This window comes from Periplaneta americana, chromosome 6, assembly GCF_040183065.1.
Source record: "Periplaneta americana isolate PAMFEO1 chromosome 6, P.americana_PAMFEO1_priV1, whole genome shotgun sequence".
Taxonomy (NCBI): Eukaryota; Metazoa; Arthropoda; class Insecta; order Blattodea; family Blattidae; genus Periplaneta; species Periplaneta americana.
The window spans coordinates 126,958,444-126,986,323 of NC_091122.1; the positions used below are offsets into that span (position 1 = coordinate 126,958,444).

At 34.7% G+C, this 27,880-nt stretch overlaps 3 protein-coding genes across 3 annotated transcripts in view; 1 reads left to right on the top strand and 2 right to left on the bottom strand.

Annotated features, from left to right (window-relative positions):
* Positions 1–27,880, top strand: part of LOC138701714 (adenylosuccinate lyase-like) — a 273,595-nt gene that overhangs the window by 218,751 nt on the left and 26,964 nt on the right. The window lies entirely within an intron of this gene.
* LOC138701713 (uncharacterized) overlaps positions 1–27,880 on the bottom strand; it is a 114,873-nt gene that overhangs the window by 82,876 nt on the left and 4,117 nt on the right. The gene's annotated exons all lie outside the window — the stretch shown is intronic.
* On the bottom strand, positions 1,530–27,856 carry Ssk (smooth septate junction protein snakeskin). Its single transcript, XM_069828908.1, has 3 exons — positions 27,648–27,856; positions 12,696–12,902; positions 1,530–5,613 (listed from the first exon to the last, which is right to left on the bottom strand). The coding sequence occupies exons 1-3, from the start codon at positions 27,696–27,698 to the stop codon at positions 5,398–5,400; spliced, it is 474 nt and encodes a 157-aa protein (XP_069685009.1). The 5' UTR covers positions 27,699–27,856; the 3' UTR covers positions 1,530–5,397.

The window sequence follows — 27,880 nt, forward strand, 5'->3', positions numbered from 1 at the left end:
GTAGCTAATCCCCATGCCTAGAAAAAGAAAGTCTCTTCGTCAGAACAGGGTGTAGAATGAGATAAAGGCAGAGCTTGTCTAGCCTTCTTAATTCGTGTACTTTTTTTTTGCTGATGCCTCCGACTGCTTTGTAACAGGCTGGTGCATCTCTTTTTTCCTGTACCACGCAAAGTTGCCGCGAACGAAATTTTTTCCGGACTAATAGTTTCCAGTAAATGTAACTTTAATTTTCTTATTGCTATGATCTACCGAAGTACATGTGGAGTTTCAGTGTAGTAATTCTGCGTTTCCATATGTTTCATGCTTTTACTGCTGCTTTCACAAAAAATAATAATGCACGCGCCCGCTCGCGCGCACGCGCGCACACACACACACACACCACCCTCCTCCCCCCTCTTTCGGAAACTGGAATTCCTGATAGTCAGTTAATTTGATGTTCAACATCACTTGGAACATCTTGAAGTTCTGACAATATGATTGAAAGTTTATTTTATACTAACTTATTATTTTATTTTTATTTTACTTTATTTCATGTTTTATTTTTGATATTATTTAATTATATATTTTTTTTAATGTTCACAGTTTCGTGACTCCGTTTTGCTTGCAACCAAACTTAATAAAACTGCTGTTTGGAAATTGAGAGCCATGTCTGAAAATATAATTAATATCGGTTACATCTGCAAACTTTTGCAACGACCTAAACTAATTTCACAGTGGTAATTATGTCGAAATAAAATAAAAAAAATAGTTTCCGCAATGATCAGAACAAATAATTTTTATAAGCCTGTTTAAAGTTTATGATTTTTTTAATATACTAAATTTTCTTCTTAATTTGTTAGATGCATATTACGAATGTTGATATACTTAGATGTACAAAGGAAGGAAAATATTAAAGTACAGTAGTGGCAAAAAAAACCGGACCGACCCTTGTAGCTGATTTCAGAGCCTTGTTCACTCAGAGCACGATAGACTGGTAACTAAGACTTTCGTGGTTCGAATCCTGCCTGAGAAGGAAACTTTTTTTTGTTCTTTACTCAAATTTATTCCCAATACTTTTCGATTGCAGCGATATTTTACTACTTAATTAACTTATTGTTCCCAGAACATGTATTTTACCAGCAATCGATTTACAGCTCGAACTTATTGATCTTCAATGTGACCTAAGGGCTAAAGATCGTTTGAATAATACTACTAGCCTGGTTGAGTTTTACAAGACTAAACATTAGCAATAATATCCACGACTACACAGACTGGATGTCAAAATGATTGCTATGTTTGGCTCAGCATTTATATTTGTAACTGTTTTCTATAATCAACTTTAATAAAGGCAGACATCGAACATCTGTAACTGATGTTTCATTACGATCAGTAAGCTACTGTTCCTTTCAGCGGCTCGGAGAGCGCAAACCTTGTGCAGGCCTGATCTAGATTAATCATTTTTCACACTGTGCTCTGGGTACTTAAGCTCGTATGAACTACTTTTGGACGAAGTAACTTTTTACACATCATTGTCCACATTTTTACGAAACTTTAAAGTTACAAAAAGGTTTTTATTATAATCTTACATTCATTTACAATATACAGACCCAACATAATACATCCATGTGAGCTACATTAAGTGATTCACATTATAACAGGTTATATTCATGAATACAGTAGTTTCATTCATGTCTTTGTACGTTATTTACCGTTCAGGACACTTATGTGCTCTTAGTGGTATATTCATAACATAATATTTGGATTTCTTCAATGTAATTAAGTTGTGTTTATAAAAAGTTAAGAAGTCTTTGCAGGATGACAAATGAACTTCAATTAAATTAAAAATTTTTCCATAAACATAGCCCTTTTATTCAAATTTAATGAACCCGGCAGTCTCATTATTGGTTTTCTTTACAAAAATTTTCTAGGCACTGTAGGTATCTTTTAAATTTGTATACTAAAGCTATTTCACTGCTGTTTTTGTTAAACTGCTCTTCTATTTAGAACAATATTGCTGTATAATTTTTACCACATATAACAAATAAAACATGTTTTGTGGGTGAGTACAACTGCGTAGTACTATGTATTTCCGGAAAAAAATTTATTTTTCATTTGTCCGTCTGTAATTTAAGTGACCATTTTATGATTTTGTGTGCACAAGAAAGTGTTATGTAAAAGTTTTCTTTCTGGAATATAATTGACTTAAATTAACTTCAGTTTTCTTAATGTTCTGAAAATGCACCAGTTTTAGACAGAATTCACAATCTATTTCGCAAAATTTAGTATCTTGCATGTTTTTATTTTATTTTTACCTTATAAATACAATAACATTTCTATATATTTTACTGTGGTTTAGGATCACGCATTTCTAAAAATATAAAAATTCTGTTTGAGTCGACTTCAGAGAAACACACGTGGACTACATATATAGTCTCCAGTTTTTATTATAGGCTAAAAATGTCCAATTCCATCGTTCGTATAAAATTAGTTTTAAATACAAATTACTTCTGAGGACAGAAACATTTTTTTTTCATTATATTGCGTATTTAGAATCACACAATTTATTGTGTATGGTGTGATAACGTTATTCAAATTATGGACCAAACTATAATATATTCATTCTGGTGCTCTAATGCAGAGTGAGAACATCATTGAATCTAAGGAAAAAGAATCCAATTCTAATTGTTAAGAGGACACTTTTGTGTCCTTACTTGCTAGTGCATTTTTTTTGCCTCTTTGCTTTTTGTTACTTGTTATGTTATTGTAATATAAATCGTTTCCCGCTTAGAGGGATCGAGAAATAAATGCTTACCATTTGAAATCAGATGAAGATATTGTTTTGATTTACATCTGACAAGATGCAGAAACTGTCCAAGTTTATGTACCAATGGTTTAAAAACAGTTACATGTTCATGCGCATGCGCACTAACGTTTATCGTGGACACAAGCGTGGCGCCATTCAGTAGAACATTCCGTCATTGGACCATTCTTCTTCATCGAGGCGACAATCACAGGGAATATGTATCTGGACATGTGCAGAACTTTTGTTGTTGATCAACTCCCCTAGGATCGGTTTTTCAGCAATAAGGAGAACCCTTGCCTGGCCACCTAGGTCACCCGATTTGACGCCCATTGACCTCTTTCTGGGACTTTATGACGAATGTTGTGTACCATCATGGTACAGTTGCCACTTTAGAAAAACTGAGACAACGCATTATAAATGCAGCTGCGCTAATCACCCCACAAATGTTATTGAACACTTGACAGAAGGTTGAGTACCTTTTGGATGTCTTCAGGGTAGCTCGAGGCGCACACATCGAGTTGCACTGACCATTCTCCGAAACTCGGAGAGTTTTTACATCAAGTTATACAAAAAGTTATGTTATAAAACCATTATTTATACTTTAAATTAACACTTATTTCTCGATCCCTCTAAGCGAGACACGGTGTATTTTTGTACTGCTATATTTTTATCAAAGATAATTGCTATTCTGGTATGCATACCATTTGTGAAATAAATAAGTTACGTAATGTCAAGCACCACATTTTAAAATCGCTTCATTATTGATAGTTGAGTGTGTATGTAAGCCCTGATCACATATAACAGATTGATCAGCCTAATAGACTTTCAAGACAACCACTTGTATCAATTTTACTATGCTACCATCTAGCGACTGCTAAAGAAGTCACGTTATAATCGTTATGGAATTGCATGGAGCAACATACTGCACTTCCATCTAGTGATCATTACCAAAAAATGCCTTTTCGACAGTGGAGACTGTGTTGGTTGTTCTCTTTTTATGTTGCCATTTCATAACATGAGAATTTCCAGTCTGATATATTATGTGTATGATCAGGGATGTAAGGTACCGCGTAGATTTCATTTTTTTTATACATAGGGATTTAAAGAGATTTAACAGTGTCATTAGAAACTTATTTATACCAATTATTATTATTATTATTATTATTATTATTATTATTATTATTACGAATATCAAACAAAAACAGCCAGTTGCCACACGACGACGACTGTGATCATGAATCTTCTACGGAAGTGACGTCATGAATAATGCCAACACCAGAAACAGAAATATACCGCATAACATTATTCATTTCGGCGAAAAAATGTGGTTGTGGTGGTGGTGGTGGTATCTAATGCATTGCATGTGACGAAGTCATCAGCAGTCGAGCCTTCCAATATTTGGACACACTTTCCGATGAGAAAGCAGGACAAGAACGAAGATGTTCTCCGTTCATGATGTCTTGGGAATCACAGAGAGTGCAGGTTGGAGAACATGTGATTTTTAGCTTGTGGAGATGGCGAGCAAGAACATATTCCGGAAACTTTTTGAACCGAGTTTTATTTCTAATTGCAGTGTTAAATCCATATGTAGACAAAAAAAAGTTGAAATCCACCTATTATTATTAATAAGAGTCTAGACACGTGGAGCGAGAAATCATGACCTGCAGTATTCTTCTAAGCATGAGCTTTCGTTCCCATAGTAACCATATCTTGTAGTGATAACACAGTCTGGTATATGCAGTCACGAAGCTCAATACATAGGGAATATGCATCCAATGACAGTTGAACTTCAGTTGCTAGCCATTAGGATCGCTACTATCTCCTCATCACAGACAATGCGAACTAGTACCAGGACAGTCTATTATTACTAGTCCTCTCAGTTGCTAACCGCTTGGAGCGCTGTATCGCGAGAAATTCGAAAAATCACCTCAAACTTCATGACTGTATGATATTAGACTGTGGTGATAACATCATGACCTGACTTCATTGTGTATAATTATTGAGATTGATAGCAATAGTTTGTACCTTTGTGTTCAAGCCAGGTAATAGTTTCTGGCTCCAGCCAATCAAAATGCATCCTCGACTCTTATTGATAATAATATATAAGCCTACATACAGGAGCTCTAATGTGACTGTTCATTTATTACAACGGCAATCTTCACATTGAAATTTCAATAATATATTTAATGTTTATGACCATGATTGCACACAGTTACGATGATTTCGTGAAGACATTGCTATGCAACATGCTCAGAAATCTGGGAAAATCGATTCCTTTGTTAATGGTTATGTTAACCTTTATTTTCTAACATTTTAAAGATATAGTAATAAGTTTTCCTAGTGAGGTCATGGGTTCCTTAAAAGTCTCTAGAGGCCATTCTTATCCAATCTTGTTTTCAAGCCACGAAAATTTCACTATAAGTGTTACAGTTTTTTGTATCGTGACAGTATCAGGCATTGTCGTCTCCCACATGGCTACTGTCACTGACTATTTTAGCAATGCTAAAGCAATTTTGATAAAAAAAATAGATGAATTGTTATGCTTCAGAAATGAACTCATCGAGGATAATGAAGTTTGAAGTTGTCATGACTGTTGAAAGTCTTGAGTGCGGTGATTATTTGTCTTTGCTGAAATGAAGGAAGCTGATGACGGTGTCCAGGAGGTACGTGGCTCCACTTAAGACGCAGAGACTGCCTACGGCGAGACCCACCTCCCTCTCAGTGCTGCTGGTTACGAAACTGTGGTCGCTCAAGTATCCGTGCCAGTAGTGCAGGGCCGTGCCACCCACCGCGATCCACATGAAGCAGCCCACGAAGTTCATGATGATCTCCTGCAACACGTCAGATATACAAGTTGATATACACTCTTTAGTTACAGTACGTTTTAGGCTAAGGTTACCAGGCATCCCCATTTCCCAGGTACAGCACCCGAATTCATACTAATACGATTTTATTTTATTAGGCCCTATTGTTAAGTCGTCAACGTCAGAAATGTTAACAGCCAATTATATCATAGATTATCTCTTTATTGCTTTTAGACTGTAATAAAGGATTGGCAACTGGAAGAAATTTATATTAAATTTGATAAATTGTATTCTCCACTAGATGAAGAAAAGATCGTGCTCATAGCTTTTTTTTTAATTACACTTTTAATGCATACAAAAAGTTTTAAATTCGGAAATGGAATTGCTTGTAGTGGCAGTAGTGTGTTGGGTAGGTAGCCAATTATAGCTATTACGCATGATGAAGTAGACGAGTTTTGTACTCTTATTTTGTGTGCGGTATGCAATGTAAAATATTTCAGATCGGAAAGACTTAAATGTGTTCTAAGTGATACGTTGTTGAAAGAAATCTTTGAAGAGTCAAATTAATGATCATATCACTGACTCACCGTCTGTTTATTGTGCCAAACTTCCTTATCCATCATCAGTGACGGAAGAACTTCTGTTACTGAACACATCGCACATGACATAGAAAAGTGACACAACTCAAAAAACGTAAATTTTCAGGAGAATAAAAAAAACTGAAAACGTATAAGTAAAAACGATATTATGCTGATGTTAAAAATCAAGAAGATATTATCACAAGACATATAGTTATTATCCGGGCTAATTGGCGTTTGGCATGATCGGGATATGCGGAAATCAGAATAATTTGGTCAGAAATGAAAAAGTCGCTAACCACTAGGATCGCTACTATCGCCTCATTACAGACAATGCGAAATAGCATCTGCACAGTCTATTGTTCCTAGTACCCTCACAACTCAAGCTTCGTGACTGTATATACTAGACTGTGGTACAGCTTAACTGTACTAGAAACATACAGCTCTAGGTATACCTCACGCATGGCATCCGATCGCTCTGTAGGCAAGCGACGGTAACTCAAACACCCCTTGGCGTAACGAAATAGCCTCGCCTGACCCAGGCGCACATTGCTAGCGACTGTCAGGACTAAATAATCGTACTTGTAACTCACACCCTTATAACTGGAAGTAGGAGTGCCGGAGAAGAGCGTCAAGGTCATTGCTCTGCACCTAGCAACCGTACAAAACAACCAAACGGGAGTGAATGCGAGTACGTTCTGAAACATATTGAGCAGTCTTTTGGGTTAAATAAAAGTATATTCTGTCGCTGAATAAACAATTTCTAAATTTCCTGAAAGTCGATCCGAGCATTTGGCGATCCGGGTATTTGACGTTCAGGTAAATGGGTTTTACTGCAGTTGAGTGCATATTAAGTGATTTCATATAGTTACGTCTTTTGAATATCCAATTGTAAGCGGTAGTATCATTAAACATGATAAAGAAACTGAATTATTGAGAAAGACGTTAAATATAATATTGACACAATAGATCTATGCATCACTTCTGTAACTTAGCTAGATTTGCTGAAATATATCATTCAGATTCTATCTTATGGTATGCGTTTCATTAAAATATCATTCAGATTCTACCATTTGGTGTGCGTTTCATTAAAATATCATTCAGATTCTACCATTTGGCATTTAGATTCTACCCTTTGGTATGCGTTTCATTAACATATCATTCAGATTCTACCCTTTGGTACGCGTTTCATTAAAATATCATTCAGATTCTACCCTTTGGTATGCGTTTCATTAAAATATCATTCAGATTCTACCATTTGGTATTTAGATTCTACCCTTTGGTATGAGTTTCATTAAGATATCATTCAGATTCTACCCTTTGGTATGCGTTTCATTAAAATATCATTCAGATTCTACCATTTGGTATTTAGATTCTACCCTTTGGTATGAGTTTCATTAAAATATCATTCAGATTCTACCCTTTGGTACGCGTTTCATTAAAATATCATTCAGATTCTACCCTTTGGTATGCGTTTCATTAAAATATCATTCAGATTCTACCATTTGGTGTGCGTTTCATTAAAATATCATTCAGATTCTGCCCTTTGGTATGCGTTTCATTAAAATATCATTCAGATTCTACCATTTGGTATGCGTTTCATTAAAATATCATTCAGATTCTACCCTTTGGTATGCGTTTCATTAAAATATCATTCAGATTCTACCCTTTGGTATGCGTCTCATTAAAATATCATTCAGATTCTACCCTTTGGTATGCGTTTCATTAAAATATCATTCAGATTCTACCATTTGGTATTTGGATTCTACCCTTTGGTATGCGTTTTATTAAAATATCATTCAGATTCTACCCTTTGGCATGCGTTTCATTAAAATATCATTCAGATTCTACCATTTGGTATTTACATTCTACCCTTTGGCATGCGTTTCATTAAAATATCATTCAGATTCTACCATTTGGTATTTAGATTCTACCCTTTGCTATGCGTTTCATTAAAATATCATTCAGATTCTACCCTTTGGTATTTAGATTCTACCCTTTGGCATGCGTTTCATTAAAATATCATTCAGATTCTACCCTTTGGTATGCGTCTCATTAAAATATCATTCAGATTCTACCCTTTGGTATGCGTTTCATTTAAATATCATTCAGATTCTACCCTTTGGTATTTAGATTCTACCCTTTGGCATGCGTTTCATTAAAATATCATTCAGATTCTACCCTTTGGTATTTAGATTCTACCCTTTGGCATGCGTTTCATTAAAATATCATTCAGATTCTACCATTTGGTATTTAGATTCTACCCTTTGGCATGCGTTTCATTAAAATATCATTCAGATTCTACCATTTGGTATTTAGATTCTACCCTTTGGTATGCGTTTCATTAAAATATCATTCAGATTCTACCATTCGGTATTTAGGTTCTACTCTTTGGTATGCGTTTCATTAAAATATCATTCAGATTCTACCCTTTGGTATTTAGATTCTACCCTTTGGTATGCGCTTCATTAAAATATCATTCAGAGTCTACCATTTGGTATTTAGATTCTACCCTTTGGCATGCGTTTCATTAAAATATCATTCAGATTCTACCATTTGGTATTTAGATTCTACCCTTTGGCATGCGTTTTATTAAAATATCATTCAGATTCTACCATTTGGTATTTAGATTCTACCCTTTGGCATGCGTTTCTTTAAAATATCATTCAGATTCTACCATTTGGTATTTAGATTCTACCCTTTGGTATGCGTTTCATTAAAATATCATTCAGATTCTACCATTCGGTATTTAGATTCTACTCTTTGGTATGCGTTTCATTAAAATATCATTCAGATTCTACCCTTTGGTATGCGCTTCATTAAAATATCATTCAGAGTCTACCATTTGGTATTTAGATTCTACCCTTTGGCATGCGTTTCATTAAAATATCATTCAGATTCTACCCTTTGGTATTTAGATTCTACCCTTTGGCATGCGTTTCATTAAAATATCATTCAGATTCTACCCTTTGGTATGCGTCTCATTAAAATATCATTCAGATTCTACCCTTTGGTATGCGTTTCATTTAAATATCATTCAGATTCTACCCTTTGGTATTTAGATTCTACCCTTTGGCATGCGTTTCATTAAAATATCATTCAGATTCTACCCTTTGGTATTTAGATTCTACCCTTTGGCATGCGTTTCATTAAAATATCATTCAGATTCTACCATTTGGTATTTAGATTCTACCCTTTGGCATGCGTTTCATTAAAATATCATTCAGATTCTACCATTTGGTATTTAGATTCTACCCTTTGGTATGCGTTTCATTAAAATATCATTCAGATTCTACCATTCGGTATTTAGATTCTACTCTTTGGTATGCGTTTCATTAAAATATCATTCAGATTCTACCCTTTGGTATTTAGATTCTACCCTTTGGTATGCGCTTCATTAAAATATCATTCAGAGTCTACCATTTGGTATTTAGATTCTACCCTTTGGCATGCGTTTCATTAAAATATCATTCAGATTCTACCATTTGGTATTTAGATTCTACCCTTTGCTATGCGTTTCATTAAAATATCATTCAGATTCTACCCTTTGGTATTTAGATTCTACCCTTTGGCATGCGTTTCATTAAAATATCATTCAGATTCTACCCTTTGGTATGCGTCTCATTAAAATATCATTCAGATTCTACCCTTTGGTATGCGTTTCATTTAAATATCATTCAGATTCTACCCTTTGGTATTTAGATTCTACCCTTTGGCATGCGTTTCATTAAAATATCATTCAGATTCTACCCTTTGGTATTTAGATTCTACCCTTTGGCATGCGTTTCATTAAAATATCATTCAGATTCTACCATTTGGTATTTAGATTCTACCCTTTGGCATGCGTTTCATTAAAATATCATTCAGATTCTACCATTTGGTATTTAGATTCTACCCTTTGGTATGCGTTTCATTAAAATATCATTCAGATTCTACCATTCGGTATTTAGGTTCTACTCTTTGGTATGCGTTTCATTAAAATATCATTCAGATTCTACCCTTTGGTATTTAGATTCTACCCTTTGGTATGCGCTTCATTAAAATATCATTCAGAGTCTACCATTTGGTATTTAGATTCTACCCTTTGGCATGCGTTTCATTAAAATATCATTCAGATTCTACCATTTGGTATTTAGATTCTACCCTTTGGCATGCGTTTTATTAAAATATCATTCAGATTCTACCATTTGGTATTTAGATTCTACCCTTTGGCATGCGTTTCTTTAAAATATCATTCAGATTCTACCATTTGGTATTTAGATTCTACCCTTTGGTATGCGTTTCATTAAAATATCATTCAGATTCTACCATTCGGTATTTAGATTCTACTCTTTGGTATGCGTTTCATTAAAATATCATTCAGATTCTACCCTTTGGTATGCGCTTCATTAAAATATCATTCAGAGTCTACCATTTGGTATTTAGATTCTACCCTTTGGCATGCGTTTCATTAAAATATCATTCAGATTCTACCCTTTGGTATTTAGATTCTACCCTTTGGCATGCGTTTCATTAAAATATCATTCAGATTCTACCCTTTGGTATGCGTCTCATTAAAATATCATTCAGATTCTACCCTTTGGTATGCGTTTCATTTAAATATCATTCAGATTCTACCCTTTGGTATTTAGATTCTACCCTTTGGCATGCGTTTCATTAAAATATCATTCAGATTCTACCCTTTGGTATTTAGATTCTACCCTTTGGCATGCGTTTCATTAAAATATCATTCAGATTCTACCATTTGGTATTTAGATTCTACCCTTTGGCATGCGTTTCATTAAAATATCATTCAGATTCTACCATTTGGTATTTAGATTCTACCCTTTGGTATGCGTTTCATTAAAATATCATTCAGATTCTACCATTCGGTATTTAGATTCTACTCTTTGGTATGCGTTTCATTAAAATATCATTCAGATTCTACCCTTTGGTATTTAGATTCTACCCTTTGGTATGCGCTTCATTAAAATATCATTCAGAGTCTACCATTTGGTATTTAGATTCTACCCTTTGGCATGCGTTTCATTAAAATATCATTCAGATTCTACCATTTGGTATTTAGATTCTACCCTTTGGCATGCGTTTTATTAAAATATCATTCAGATTCTACCATTTGGTATTTAGATTCTACCCTTTGGCATGCGTTTCTTTAAAATATCATTCAGATTCTACCATTTGGTATTTAGATTCTACCCTTTGGTATGCGTTTCATTAAAATATCATTCAGATTCTACCATTCGGTATTTAGATTCTACTCTTTGGTATGCGTTTCATTAAAATATCATTCAGATTCTACCCTTTGGTATGCGCTTCATTAAAATATCATTCAGAGTCTACCATTTGGTATTTAGATTCTACCCTTTGGCATGCGTTTCATTAAAATATCATTCAGATTCTACCATTTGGTATTTAGATTCTACCCTTTGCTATGCGTTTCATTAAAATATCATTCAGATTCTACCCTTTGGTATTTAGATTCTACCCTTTGGCATGCGTTTCATTAAAATATCATTCAGATTCTACCCTTTGGTATGCGTCTCATTAAAATATCATTCAGATTCTACCCTTTGGTATGCGTTTCATTTAAATATCATTCAGATTCTACCCTTTGGTATTTAGATTCTACCCTTTGGCATGCGTTTCATTAAATTATCATTCAGATTCTACCCTTTGGTATTTAGATTCTACCCTTTGGCATGCGTTTCATTAAAATATCATTCAGATTCTACCATTTGGTATTTAGATTCTACCCTTTGGCATGCGTTTCATTAAAATATCATTCAGATTCTACCATTTGGTATTTAGATTCTACCCTTTGGTATGCGTTTCATTAAAATATCATTCAGATTCTACCATTCGGTATTTAGATTCTACTCTTTGGTATGCGTTTCATTAAAATATCATTCAGATTCTACCCTTTGGTATTTAGATTCTACCCTTTGGTATGCGCTTCATTAAAATATCGTTCAGAGTCTACCATTTGGTATTTAGATTCTACCCTTTGGCATGCGTTTCATTAAAATATCATTCAGATTCTACCATTTGGTATTTAGATTCTACCCTTTGGCATGCGTTTTATTAAAATATCATTCAGATTCTACCATTTGGTATTTAGATTCTACCCTTTGGCATGCGTTTCTTTAAAATATCATTCAGATTCTACCATTTGGTATTTAGATTCTACCCTTTGGTATGCGTTTCATTAAAATATCATTCAGATTCTACCATTCGGTATTTAGATTCTACTCTTTGGTATGCGTTTCATTAAAATATCATTCAGATTCTACCCTTTGGTATGCGCTTCATTAAAATATCATTCAGAGTCTACCATTTGGTATTTAGATTCTACCCTTTGGCATGCGTTTCATTAAAATATCATTCAGATTCTACCATTTGGTATTTAGATTCTACCCTTTGGCATGCGTTTCATTAAAATATCATTCAGATTCTACCCTTTGATACGCGTTTCATTAAAATGTGGCGTTTCAAGTTTCGAGAACAAGATTGAAGTGAGGTAACGAAACTTACCACAAGTGACTTCTTATGCTCCGTTGTGCCAAAACAGAACGAGATGAGAACGACCAGGGTGTATATGAAGAAGCCGACGAAGACGCCGGACGCTACTATTTCTGCATCAGGATTTTTCTCTTCATTCAGGTTCCACGTACCTCCGACACCCAGAAACCTGCCGTCGTAACCCACTCGATACAGAATCAGAATTATCAGATTCAACACCTGTGAACCACAAAGTAACACGTAAATAAAGTGAGTCGGAAGGAAATATATTAGGTCAGGTGAGGTAAATACAGTATAACCAAAAATTTGCATACTTCAACTTTACTGACACTCGAGCGATACTCCTGTTTCACCCTAGATAGTCATGTTATTGGTTATAAATTTAATTCATTACAATTTATATGAGAAAATTTTCTAGGAAATGTTTATAGGTCTACTTTACAATCACAAAAAATGTATATTAACATAATTTACATACGGTACAAAATCTTTATAACATTTTTTTTTTCGAAAAAATATAGACTGTTATAATTAACTTAATGTTACACAAATCTGGTCTCGAAATTAATTGAAAAGGTTTTGTTCAAATGTAGGACGTTCAAATAACAAATATTTAACAATTTGTAATGATTCCTGTCATACACAGAACTGTTCTTTGTAGCGATTTTAAAACTCTCAAAATAACTGTCATATTTGCCATAGCATGATAAAGACTATGTTAACACAAAGTTTGGTTGCATTAATTAGATTCTGACTTATGAATCCTTTGATAAATTGTTGGGAAACATAACTCTTTTGTTAAAACTTATGCGCTGTGAATTCAGTGGTCATTCCAGAAATCTTTTTATGTAATCATTTGCCATACTATACGATATACATTCATTCATAGTTTTCTGCCTAAGGATAGGTCTTTCATTTCAAACCCAGCATTCTGCAATCTTTTCTATTTTCTGCCTTCCTCTTAGTCTTTGCATATGATCCATATATTTTAATGTCGTCTATCACTGATATCTTCTTCTGTCCCGAACTTTTCTCCCGTTCACCATTCCTTCCAGTGCATCCTTAGTAGGCAGTTTCTTCTCAGCCAGTGACCCAACCAATTCCTTTTTCTCTTCCTGATAGCTTCAGCATCATTCTTTCTTCGCTCACTCTTTCCAACGCAGCTTCATTTCTTATTCAGTCTGTCCATTTCGCACGCTCCATTCTTATCCACATTTCAAATGCTTCTAGTCGTTTCTCTTCACTTCGTCGTAATGTTCATATTTCTGCCCCATACATTGCCACACTTACACAAAGCACTTCACTGAGCTCTACCTTAGTTCTTTTTTCAGAGGTTGGCAAAAGATGATTCCTTTTCTATTAAAAGCTTCCTTTGCCATAGCTGTCATCCTTTTGACTTCTTGGCAGCAGCTCGTAGAATGTATTTATTGTTGACGGAATGGGTAACTTTAATAGGGTAATGCATAGCTAGAAATTTTAAATTAAACTAAACTAATGAAATGTGAATAGGAATATTGTAATTGCAATAAAAATTCACATTCTTTATATGTTATTTATTATTAAATACACTCAGTGACAAAAAAGTGAGCCACTTTAATTTCCCTGCACGTTATTAACATTTTGAAAAATATAAAATCATCATTGAAATATAATGATTGTTATCTCAATGGACATTGTTGTAGCACACCATTTTTCTGAAATCTCATTAGAAATTGTTGGGGCATATATTCCAGGTCCGTATAAAGAATAATTCATTCGTTCATTCATTATTTTGTGTCCAAGAGCAAGTCTTTCACTGTTTACACATTTAATTCATTCATAGTGTACTATCCAAGGGCAGGCATTTTACTGCAAACCCAACATTCTCCAATCTTCTCTATTTTTCGCTTTTCTCTTAGTCTTTGCATACGATCCATGTATCTCAATGTTGTCTGTCATCTGATATCTTCTTCTGCCCCGAACTTAAGGATCTAAATTCGCCGTTTTATTAGCTCACGCTTTACTTGTTTTCAATCTATGAAACGATTAAACCGGAAGAAACGTGTTGCCGCCCATACTCGAAGACTATTGCCGTATAGTTGATCAAGTTTCAAAGTCTGTTCAGCGTCTTAAGCTTATCACCAGTATAAAATCGAGTGTTAAAGTTTAGGTATAATAGTAATAACAGTGAAAATTAACAACATACAATCTGGTCAAGCACAGAGACGTCTATCTTGTGTGGTCTAGCAATATTAATTTTTCTGCGCAGTCTCCGAGAACATGTTGCCAATTTATGTTTTGCTCTTTCTAGCAGATGACATTTTGCAGGAGAAATCCCAAGGAGCTATTCGTTCTCTCTCAGTGTGTCAGCATCACTCTTCTCTCATTCATTCATTCATTCATTCATTCATTCATTCATTCATTCATTCATTCATTCATTCATTCATTCGAGGAAGATCATTAGCGTAGTATTCGAGGTAGCGTGAGTCAGTGCACAGTTCTCTGTAGCTTTGTTAATTTCTTGACGAGGCGTGAGTAATTTTATTATTGCATAGTGTTGCGTTGCTTATCATCGTTGTTTGTATGCGCTATCAAATCGTGACCCGCTTATCTGACGCACCTCGCATCGTTGTGAAACTCCGAGGTCCGATTATTTCAAGATTTTATCAAGAATAAACCAACGTAGCGAGGTGTATTGCACCATAATTCAGCTCTGTAGTCTGTACGTACATTATCAGTCAGTAGAACAGTCATCCATATGTGTTTTCGTCTTCAGAAATACAGCATATAATCTGTAAGAACTTGTAACAAAAGAAGACCTAAAAGTGAAGAACGGATATATTACACTGTTCAATAAGTAATGCACCACATTTATTTTTAAGCCGCCTTTGATTTCCAAAAGAGCAAGATTTTATATACTACATCTCGAAACCTTTCTGCGTAACTCCATGTAGTTTAATCATTTTCCATTAGATGGCAGTGATGCAATTAGTGTTCAAAATTGCGACTGCACAGAAAGTACGTACGAAGTAGAGAGCTGTGATTGAATTTATATTTGCGGAGGAAACCAATGTAAACATTTACAGACACTTTAAAAAAGTCTATGGAGATAAGGCCTTGCCATGGCTTTAGTGTTCTGAGTCTCTGAAGGGGTAATTCTGGTTGACACATTACCGAAACAATATATTCAGAAGTTTACGTGAAGACTCTAAAGAAACTTAAGAAACAGTTTATGCGTGTTCGTCCCCATAAAGACGTCAAAAGAATTCTCTTTCAACATGACTATGTTGCGCACAAGCTTGCGCACCCGTCAAGAGTTCACAAAAATTGGGAAGGACAGTCCTTCCCCATTCACCCTACAGCTCCGATCTTGCACCATTTTATTTCCACCTGTTCGGTCGTCTGAAAGATGCAATCCGCTGGAAGCGATACAGTGATGAGGAAGTCGTAGCCAAAAATAAAGACGTGGCGAAGAGGAAGACCAGCTGAATGGTACGCAACGGCATATAGGTGGCGTATCTATCATCTAGGTGGCGTAAGGCTATAGCTTTGAAAGGAGACTATGTGAAGAAATAGTTAAAGAATTGGTGAATGACGTGGTATATTTGCAATTGCAATAAAGCAAACTTTGAATGAAAAAATAAAATTGGTGCATTATTGAACCACCCATGTAAAATGTCGGAAGAGAGCAACAATGATTTGCAAATATTTCATGTTTCAGTTTGGCTGCTATTACACTATCAAAGTTCTTTGACAAAATGTAAGTGAATCTTGTTATCTTTGATAAAAGATTTCTATACCTTGAAACAAATATGGCGGAAAACAAATATAACTGGACTGTTACTACCACAAAAATGCTGATATCGGAGTATGAAGGAAATGAATTGTTGTAAATAATAATAATAATAATAATAATAATAATAATAATAATATTTATAATAATTTGTATAACTTTTCAAGTCCTCGCATTGTAGCTCTTTCAATAAGTTCTGATGGATAGGTACCTCTCTTATCACGTTTTGCAATCCATGGTTTGACCTACAGGCGTTTCTTTTTCAGTAACATGCATATTGTAATAACTGAACTAATTGTAGCTAAACAAGAATGATACTGTTCTTCATTCATGGTGTTATAAACTTAACGCCTAAATATTAATATCAACAAATCATAAACTTAACGCATAAATATTAATATCAACAAATCATAAACTTAACGCATAAATATTAATATCAACAAATCATAAACTTAACGCATAAATATTAATATCAACAAATCATAAACTTAACGCATAAATATTAATATCAACAAATCATAAACTTAACGCCTAAATATTAATATCAACAAATCATAAACTTAACGCGTAAATATTAATATCAACAAATCATAAACTTAACGCATAAATATTAATATCAACAAATCATAAACTTAACGCATAAATATTAATATCAACAAATCATAAACTTAACGCATAAATATTAATATCAACAAATCATAAACTTAACGCATAAATATTAATATCAACAAATCATAAACTTAACGCATAAATATTAATATCAACAAATCATAAACTTAACGCCTAAATATTAATATCAACAAATCATAAACTTAACGCGTAAATATTAATATCAACAAATCATAAACTTAACGCATAAATATTAATATCAACAAATCATAAACTTAACGCATAAATATTAATATCAACAAATCATAAACTTAACGCATAAATATTAATATCAACAAATCATAAACTTAACGCCTAAATATTAATATCAACAAATCATAAACTTAACGCCTAAATATTAATATCAACAAATCATAAACTTAACGCCTAAATATTAATATCAACAAATCCTCGGAACATGTATTAACTCGTGTGGAATAAGTGTTAAGAGAGCTTTTGTTCCTAATTTTAGGTTATCTTTTATCAAAGATCTTTGATAAAATATTTTATATTCTTTGTCAAAGAACTTTGATATTGTAATATCAGCCTTTAACTTGTTGCTCTGCATCAATTCTAAGTTCTTCATATTATTATTTATTAGACAAATCGTCACCATATTATTATTTTAACGCCATCCTAATTTTCTTCTTCTTTTTCTTCTTCTTGTAGAGTTCTAGAATTAGGCGAACTGCCTGCACCGGTTTCATGGTAAATCTTTTAACCGTTTTCTCACTCTCTATACTGAGTGTTCAGCATTGCTCACTGCTGGGAACGCGCGCAGCAGATATGCTTGCACGGTCGACGTAGACTGCATCATTATCGATCCGTAACCTCCCGCGTACTTTTATTCATGTAACTGATTAATAATAGCATGCACACAATTATATTGTTATTTAATAATGCGTAGATCTACTAACCTGTGTTATAGGAATTGTTCAAAGTGGTGGGCATCTGCATTCACACATTTCCCGCGTCTTTTTATGAAATTGCTATTCACACACTAAACAAATCCGAAATAATGAGAGTATACAGAAATAACTACGACACTATCGACGAACCTAAGGCAATATAAGAACAGAAATTCAAGCATTACGGAAATGGATAGAACTATTACATGTGAATAACAATTTCATCAAAAAGATGACATGCACCACTGGCACTAAAATAATACTATCACTATCATCATCATCATGATCGTCGTCGTCATCATCGCCATTATCATCAGGATCTCAATTCTCTCATTTTCTGTTAAGAACATCTTGTTTTACGTTGATTTCATGAATAAAACTGCTTTCACAACATGACTAACAAAATGTATCTACAATTAAATTATTACCATAGTACCCTTAACCATTATAAAACCAATTAAGTAGGCTATTGCAGAAGAATAGAAAAAATTGCTCTTTCAGACGATAGTGAAAAACTATAGGGTGTTATCTAAAAATTCTATCGATAATGTCATAACTGACACATTAATCGCAAATATATTTTGTTTCCATAAAAATATTCTTTTATGCATTCCTAGCAATAAAACGCGCTTGTTATGACGCTATAAATCGCGCACAATTGGCCTAATTCTGGCACTAGTGTCAGAAAAGGTCATTTAGAAACTAGTATTCCATGACGTTATCACCGCCTTCACAACACAATTTTATACAAATACCAGCAATAAAAAGCTTCAAACAACAACAAAATAACATTGTCTTAGAAACGGTTACTTAGCAACCATGCAATATATTACGTCATATCCAATTCTCATGTCTACGTCATAACATTACATTTTGTAAATATACATGGGTTGTAAATAAAGTAGTGGCAACACTGCCGGGAATGAGTCTTGCGCATTCGCATGCGATAGGAGACAACCGGTGATCGTAGTTGGAGATATTGTCGATGTTTGTATTGAATTATAAAACCGGTTGCTATGACAACAGATGCAATTGTGCGTGGTTAAATTAGAATACAATTTCTAACTGCTCTAAAGAATGTTTACTAAATTTGAGCAGCAATCGTGGTTAAAAGTCGAGGTAGCCCATGGTAGAAATGCACGCTAATGTTATCAAGTACCGGTATTACTTGTAGCTTGTGACAACGATACACTACCGTATCGGACGGTTGCAAGATGGTTATCTGTATTTCACACAGGTCGGAATGAGACGGCACATGTGGTTCGCACAGGTCGCCCGTCCATTTGTGACGAACAAGTGGAGTTAGTGCGAGATCTCCTTGCTGTTGACCATCGCTGGACTGTACGAGAATTATCCATCGAGGTTGGACTCAGTCACCAAACTGTGTGGCAAATCCTGAAGAAAAATCTCCACATGAGAAAAATTGCAGCACGCTAGGTTCCTCGTAACCTGACAGAAACACAGAAGTGGCACCGATACGCAATAGCTCAACTCCACCTACAGAGATACCACAACGAAGGGGACGTATTCCTGCAACGTATTGTTGCCATTGACAAGACGTGGGCACGGGCATACGAGCCTGAACTAAAGCGCCAGTCTAATGAATGGCACCACAAAGGATCACCACGTCAGAAAAGCGCAATATGAACCCTCTAGGGTGAAAATCATGCTGGTAGTGGTATATGACAGAGAAGGTGTTATCATTGACCATGTCGTATACTTCAAGACCAAAATGTCATTGCAGCGTACTCCATCATTTTCTCGAACACAACCTACGTCCAGCTATGCTGCGCAAACGTCAATATTTCCTGAGAGACAATCTACCTTTCATCTTGCATGATAATGCTCGTTGTCATGTCGCAGGAGCAATGGCTGAATTGCTACAGAGATGGGATTGGGAAGTATTGGAACATCCTCCGTATTCCTCTGACATGAGTCCCTTGTTTCCACAGTTGAAAGAACCACTTAGAGGCAAGAGGTTTCCAGATATTGCATCAGTGCTTCATGCAGTAGGGCAGTCCATCAAGAGATCAACAGAAACAACCTCGCTAACGGCATTCAACGGTTACCACGGATTTGGAAAAAGATACAGGAACACGCTGGTGATTATATTGAAGGGATGTAAATATATTTTCCATGTAAGTGCAATAATATGTTCGTACTTCTATGTTGACACTACTTTATTTACAACCCTCGTATATAATAGTTTTTATGCTCGACCATGTCGAAATGTAGTAATTATATACCTGGTAGCAGTCCTTTAATGCATGTCACTAAAGTACACTTATTCATTAAAGTTCAGGTTTTCGGATTATTCTCGGATATGACAACGAGGGAAACGTCACGGAGGTTGGAAATCCAATACTGTCGCAGAAGGTTATGTTCTGTTACTATAATAATTAGCGTTAATTGTAAATAATATTCAAATAAATTCAATTTGTCATCTCGTTTTTCAATTCTAAATCAATTTCCAGGTTATATCAAAATTAGTTCATGTTATTCTGTAGATTACAAGGTCAATGACATTATTGTTCCTCGGAAAAAATCAATACTTTCGCGTCTGCGCACATCTCACAATTAACGAGCGATGCACAAGGTCACTTCCACTCTTCACTTAGATACGAATAAAATGAATACTAATGAATAATTTCAAGTTAGAAATATGGTCGAGCATAAAAAGTCGTATGAAACTTGCCTACAATGGTAATTAAGACGCTCGTATGAAAATTATGAAACTCGCTTGCGCTCGTTTCATAAACAAACATGCTCGCGTCTTAATTACTAATCATTATAGGCTCGTTGCATAATGTACTATTCTTTTACATATTTTAATGCTAGAATAGCATAAAACGTTGTATGTAACACGTGTATAATCTTCATTACAAACACTCGTGAAAATTAGTGCTGTCACTTACGCTCACTCGATAAACATTTACTAGTGCCATAATTACCAAGATTATACATTAATTACATAAATTACTCTTCTACATACAAGGTTTTACGTCTGAGCGTTTTGTCCAAAGTTCCCTTATTTAGTTTTAATTTATTGCAATAATTATGCTTTACTCTTTAAAAACCACAAATTCTATTCGCTGTAATCTTGGCCATACGATTTATTGGATGAATACGCGTAGTTGTCCTGATTGTTGAAATAAGACAGTCAAGAAAAGTAATAAAGCTATTATCACTATCAGACTAGTTGGAATACAAGAGAATGCTCATAGTAACCGGCTATAAACTTAGTCTGGGTCTTCTTACTTTATACCGTAAGGATGATACCTAACCCTTTTCCCCCATTACTACATATTCTAATTCATTATAATGATTTTATAGTTGTTAGGTTGAATTTTCTTTAGCAAACTTTGTTTCGAATTTTGGTACTGATAAATACTGCAACTGGCAGTTACTTCCTAACTGATATGCAACTTACTGCATTGCCAAAAACTAAATTGAATTGCACTGAATGGCAGTCAGCTGTATAATAATTAATTTTGACGTCCCTTCAGACTAATTCAACGTAATTAATACATAATAACATTAACATCAATAAATAATACAGCAACAATTTCGTTAATAGGCTAAATAAACAGCATACATTTTAAATTGGCATTCGGTTTTCGGACTTAGTACTAATCATTTCATGTGGTTAAACAATATTGTATTTTAGGCTAGGTCTCATGAATCATAAACTGTTAGTCGAACCAATGAATTTCATGTTGCCAGACAAAATACATTTCAATATTTGATCGATAATAAATGTATTATTATTATTATTATTATTATTATTATTATTATTATTATTATTATTATTTTCGTACGCGATTCCACGTGCTTTGGTGGTATCTGGTAACAGTAACATTGAAAATGGCCATATTAGCTTTCAAGGAACTAATCTTACGTGAATTGCACTCTAGTTTATATGTATGTTCTCTTCGTCTCGGTACGACTAACTCTGCGTGCCTGTAAGCAGGCAACCTGCTTTGTGCGTAGGCCTACTCTTATTGCAATGGCGATAAAAGTTCCTAACATGGCTGCCTCTGGAAGCGAAGTAAAGCTGAGAGTTTCGTTTCGTAGATTTACAGCACGCAAAGGAATTCTGTGCTCGAAGAATAGAACTCCAGACAAAATTTGTTCACTTAAGGGGTTAGGTACAGCTTACAGCAGAAAATTTTTTGGAAATATTAAACATTTTTTTCTTTCATAACTGTATCGTGTACAATAATGAAAATTGGTATGTGTAAAATACTGTCCTGCTATGTGAAAAAAAAAATATATTTTTACGATTTAAAAAGAATTTTATATATATATTTTTTTTCTTTCAGAATTCAAAACAGTGGCAGTTCACTGTGCAGTAATGAAGCGTTTCCCTCATGGCTCATAAATTTGTTAACTTTTTCATGTTCTCTCTCTTTTATTTTATTGCTTAAACTCTTGTTTACAATATCATGCTCTTTCAACTACATTCCTTAATAAATAATATCGTCCACACCTGTGGAGTAATGGTCACCGCGTCTGGCCGCGAAGCCAGGTGGCCCGGGTTCGAATCCCGGTCGGGGCAAGTTATCTGGTTGAGGTTTTTTCCGGGGTTTTCCCTCAACCCAATACGAGCAAATGCTGGGTAACTTCCGGTGTTGGACCCCGGACTCATTTCACCGGCATTATCACCTTCATATCATTCAGACGCTAAATAACCTAGATGTTGATACAGCGTCGTAAAATAACCCAATAAAAATAATATCCTTTTTATTTAGAAGAAAATACTGATATTTGACCATTTATTAAAATGAATTTATATTTTATCAGACAATCTATCAAAGGTATGGAAGTGATTTTGCATCATATTGTACTGTGGATATGACATGCATAAATACACACACAAAATTTCATCACAGAATGTTGGATAGTTTTTTAATTATGAGGTAAACGCTTCATCACTTCACAGTGAATTTTGAAAAAAATATAAATAATTTTTTTAAATCGTAAAAATATTTTTATCGTATAGCAGAAGGACAGTGTTTTACACCTACCAATTTTCATTATTGTACAAGATACAGTAATGGAGGAAAAAAATGTTGAATATTTCCAAAATTTTACTCCTTTAAGCTGTACCTAACCCCTTAAAAATGTGCCGGCCAATTTCCTGCTCACGTCGTTTTAATGTAGCACAATGAACCAAAATATGAATGACCTACTCTTAGTGGCTGTGTCCAGCCTTCCGCATGTAGAGACTAACATACCATCCACGTTAATTTCTCTTCAGAGAGACTACATGAAATTGTAAAAAATAAAGAAACTGGTAGGTATCAAATCTAAATTGTACGATAGCTTTTGTTTTGTAACTTAATGATTTTATTTCGAGGAATTTTATCTTTAGCCATTACTGATAACGATAAGCTACTTCTGGCTGATTAGGATGTGGTACTCGTATATTTCATTTATTCATGTTCCAAACTCTTTCAGTCACTGTATGAATCATCTTTCCCAGTAAGTTTGCGTTTATTAAGCTATTTCACGTACGTTATGCTGTATTTTTATCGACTGGTAACAAATTGTCTCAATATATGTTTATCGACAAATATTTGATTTAATCGACAGTGAAAAACTGTACTCGTGATATCATTTAAGCTCAATCGACTGTTCACATGCTAGTCGGTGTCATCACAGATAAAATCATATGCGTCACTTCCGTTTCCGTTTTCTGGTTGGTTATTTCACCAATAATGGAGATCTTAAATGTTTCGGTCCAAGGCCAGCCATACCTGAGGGCCCCCCCTCTCGCACTCAACAAGTCGTGCATAATCAATTAGGATGCCATTCATAGACATTTCGCTAGCCCGCGCTACGAGCGTGCTAAACTAACCCCGGCTATCGACTGATACTTGTACAGGATTCATATCATATCACATCGCTAACACTGGTTTATGAATATGAAAAACGTTAGTTCGCTGATTATCCACTGGAAGCCCAAGCTAATAAATACATTCATTTGAATTATCGTAACAGCAGCAGACGTTTTACATTCATGAACAATTACAAGCCTTGGTAAAAATCCCTTTCAAGCCAAATATATCAACTTATCATAACGAAAACGTGGTATTGTTCCACGAACCCAAATAAATATAAAAGAAAGAATGTCTATGAATATGGCCCTTAGGTTTTAATCAGTGCTGTCATGGAGATCATACGGGGCCATACATCGTATGGGAACCTACAATTTTTTTTTAATTAATCGCATGGGGAAAAGAAAATTTTGTCTGTATGGAGCCATATGATGTATGATGTTCATAAACAAAAATTGTCAACCTCTGCAGCACTGGAATCCAGAATTATATAAAATAATGGTTGAAAAACAAGAAGTGCTGCAAATACATACTCCAAGATTGATCAATACAAGTGTGCATCTACTGTGGGGCTACGTGGTGTATTGTATAAATCAAACTTGCTGTACAATTGAAATGTGAAGCAAAACAATTTCTTTACTTCTTGTTTAATACTGGTATTAAAAAATCATTAAATGACAGTCGGAGAGATAGAGAGAGGAGAGTAAAATATATTTCAAGGGAGAAAACAAGGGGTGGGGCGTATGGCCAAAAGAAAAATTACCATGACAGCACTAGTTTTAATAATAATAATAATAATAATAATAATAATAATAATAATAATAATAATAATAATAATTAATCACGCATACTTCATTCAAATTATTATTATGAATGTGCTTTATCTTAACTTTAGAAACAGTGAAAATAGAATGTGTTAATTGCTCCCAAATAAAACTAGTAATTAGTCAACAACAATAATTTACAGTATTTTAAATTAATAGAGGAAAAACAAATACACTTACTGAAATTAGGGCTTACATGAGTTTTAAAATTCCGACTTGTAATACAATATAAAATGTATAATTGAGTTTAGTTGCCATTACACAGTACGGTGATAGAATTTTTAAAGAAACTTCAGAGAAATAAATTTGCATTTCAGGACACGTAAAAGTGTACGAAAATTATAAATCCCCGAGATTTTGCCAAGCAACTCGACGACGAGCTTAAATTATATTATTTTTTATTCATGTAAGCAACAACTCACTACTCCCTCAGGGTTCAACAGTAAGTTGCCGAGCTCATAACTTGTAACGCGGTGTTTGCGTTTCGGGTTCGATTCCCAGGGCTAGTGGAGGTTTCCATGCTCAACATTCTACACATCACATTTAATATCGGCTTCAGTCTTTTTCAACTTCTCTTCACTTCAACATTTTTCAAATTTTCTTCAGAGGAACGGTAGCCAACAGAGTGAGACAAGTGACCAACTGGCTGGGAGCTCACGTTCTTTCTTACCCATTGCCTTAAGAAGCGCGTTCTTGTACCTATTACTTTATCATTTCCCCTTCGTCCTTATTTTAATTCCGCCAAAATACAACGAAATCCGACTCTTAGTTGCCGTTATTATCTACTTCAAGAAGTAGAGGGCTACGTAGCTCATTCTGTCCTTGCTCACTCTGCTGAGGTGTATGAAGGAAAAGTATACATTCACAAGATGGACGGCATTCTGGGTGTGATGAACACGGCTGAAGATGATTGATTGAGAAATACAGAGAGAATCAAACCTAAATACAGAGAGAATCAAACCTAAGTTACCGGCATTCTTACCGAGCCGCGAGGTTGCTTTTTGTCGGACGGCGTATTGGGTCTTCTTGGACTCTCTTTTGCTCTAAGCTTGCGTAGATTTTTCTTATCAGTTGTTGCACTAAGCCTGCAACACTATTCTGCTGATACTTTTACTGTACATTGTCAATCTTAGTCAGATGTTTGAACTATAGTATTGAGAAATGTGCATTTTTAACCATGGATACTGTACACTATACAGCAACTCCTATTCCTCGTTGAAATGTATCTACTGAAGAAGACGCCGTATGAGTTGTTTTTGCGCAAGTTTCGGCGTCACATGGATTTATGAACTCTCGACACTTTATGAGAATGACACGTAAGAAATTTCAAACCCTTTACAATAGAATGTTACGATATGAGGCTATGAAATGCAAAACTCGCCTTATCCAGGTAAAGTGATTTGTCAGAAAACAGGAAAAACCGTTATGGATATGGACAGTTTTGCATTTGATAGTAGTTTTCTGAGCTATATGGAAGAGGAATTAGACAAGATTTGCATAAACCGACTATATCAGTAGATAGAGAGCTGCAAGACGTACAGCATCCCATATGTAATTAATTTATTTTTAAATTTTGGATAAGGCGAGTTTTGCACTTGATAGCCTCATATGTTCAAATTATATGCTAGGCGCCAGGTGCTTTTCCTTTGGTATAAAGATACTCTCACTTGTCAGCCGTATCTTTAATTTCGTGTTCTGTTAGAGCACCCTTCAGACAACGTTTCTTCTTATCGAGAACTGAACCTGTTTAACAACTCTCGACACTCAGGTTGGCAACATTGAAATCAAGAGTCACTACATTTTTTATATAATTTCTAACAGCAGAGTGAAAGAAGTGAATCTTCGATCCCGCTACGCACAACACACGGGAAGAAAAAACCGTACTTATCATTGAAAAGAAGTAACCCCACAATTTTAGCACACCACTAGAACACGATGTGATCGCTGCGAAAGCTGTAAACCCACCGAAATCATACGAAATCTTCACGTAACCCAATGATACTACCATTATGTTGCACTACACGGGAAAGCATTCCTTTCTTCGGTCCAGGATAAATCTGTGTAGGCTACCTACCTACCAGAAAGAGTATATGCAAGACATACAAAGAACGTAAACAAATCAAACCTAACCTGTCACTGATCCCGACTTTATGAAAACTCGCTTATTTATTTTTTCAGATTTATGTATATTTGTAAAGTTATACAATCTCCGAGTTCAATTTCGACATGAAATAACGCAACATAAATCAGACGTCAGTCCCGTCTGTAGTGTCTATTGAGATCGGAGATTCAATAAAAAAAATATGCAACTGCATAAATAAAAGAACGCAGTAGTCTGACAGTTTGTGTACAAATACAGATGTCCTTTCAAATTGAGCATTGTATAAATTAAAATAACTGAATACGAATTTTAAAATCGTAGAAGATTATGTTTGCCTGTTTCAAAGAGTAGAGTCAATTGTGCAAGTCTCACATACTTGCATCAATTAAACAAACATTAGATTCGGCGCCTAGACAATGCTGAAGTTATCTATAGTTGAAAGTTTAATATGCTTAACTTAAATTTGTTTCATTTTTTAATGTAATGCCTTCTCATTGTTCCACATTTTTGCATTCTTCGAAACTACAAAATTTCCCCGAATTTTCACAAAATGTTAAAGATTTCCTTTTCTATCCCCTTCCCTGTAACATCAATGACAATATTTCTCCGATGAAAAGAAAAATTTCCAACAGCTTTCCAACACTATCGTATCCCCTGCAATAGGTAACTCAATGTAAAAAAATAACAAAAGAAAACTGTACTTCTGTGTGTGTACGTGCGTGCGTACATGTGAATTCTCTTGATATTAAATTTATGTTAGCTCTAATTCATGTCTTTAGTGTAGAACCTCGTTTCCCATTAAGAGTATAGCGAAGTCATTTCTTTATCAGATGAATGGACAATGAACATACGTAGATTTTCTAGTACTTACAAGTTTCAAAATCTTCATGAATATAGTTGCGATCGTTATAAAATCTGCCATGGTGGGTTAAAGTAATTGTCACTAGAAACAGTAAATGTCCACAATAATCACAGAATTTCACCTACTGGTACCAACATAAAATCTTCTAACTGCGAAGATCACAAAATCAAGCCAACCTTTGTGACTCGTTCGTCTAACAGACCGACTTCCACTTTATCTCATGACGCATTTTTTGAAGGGTG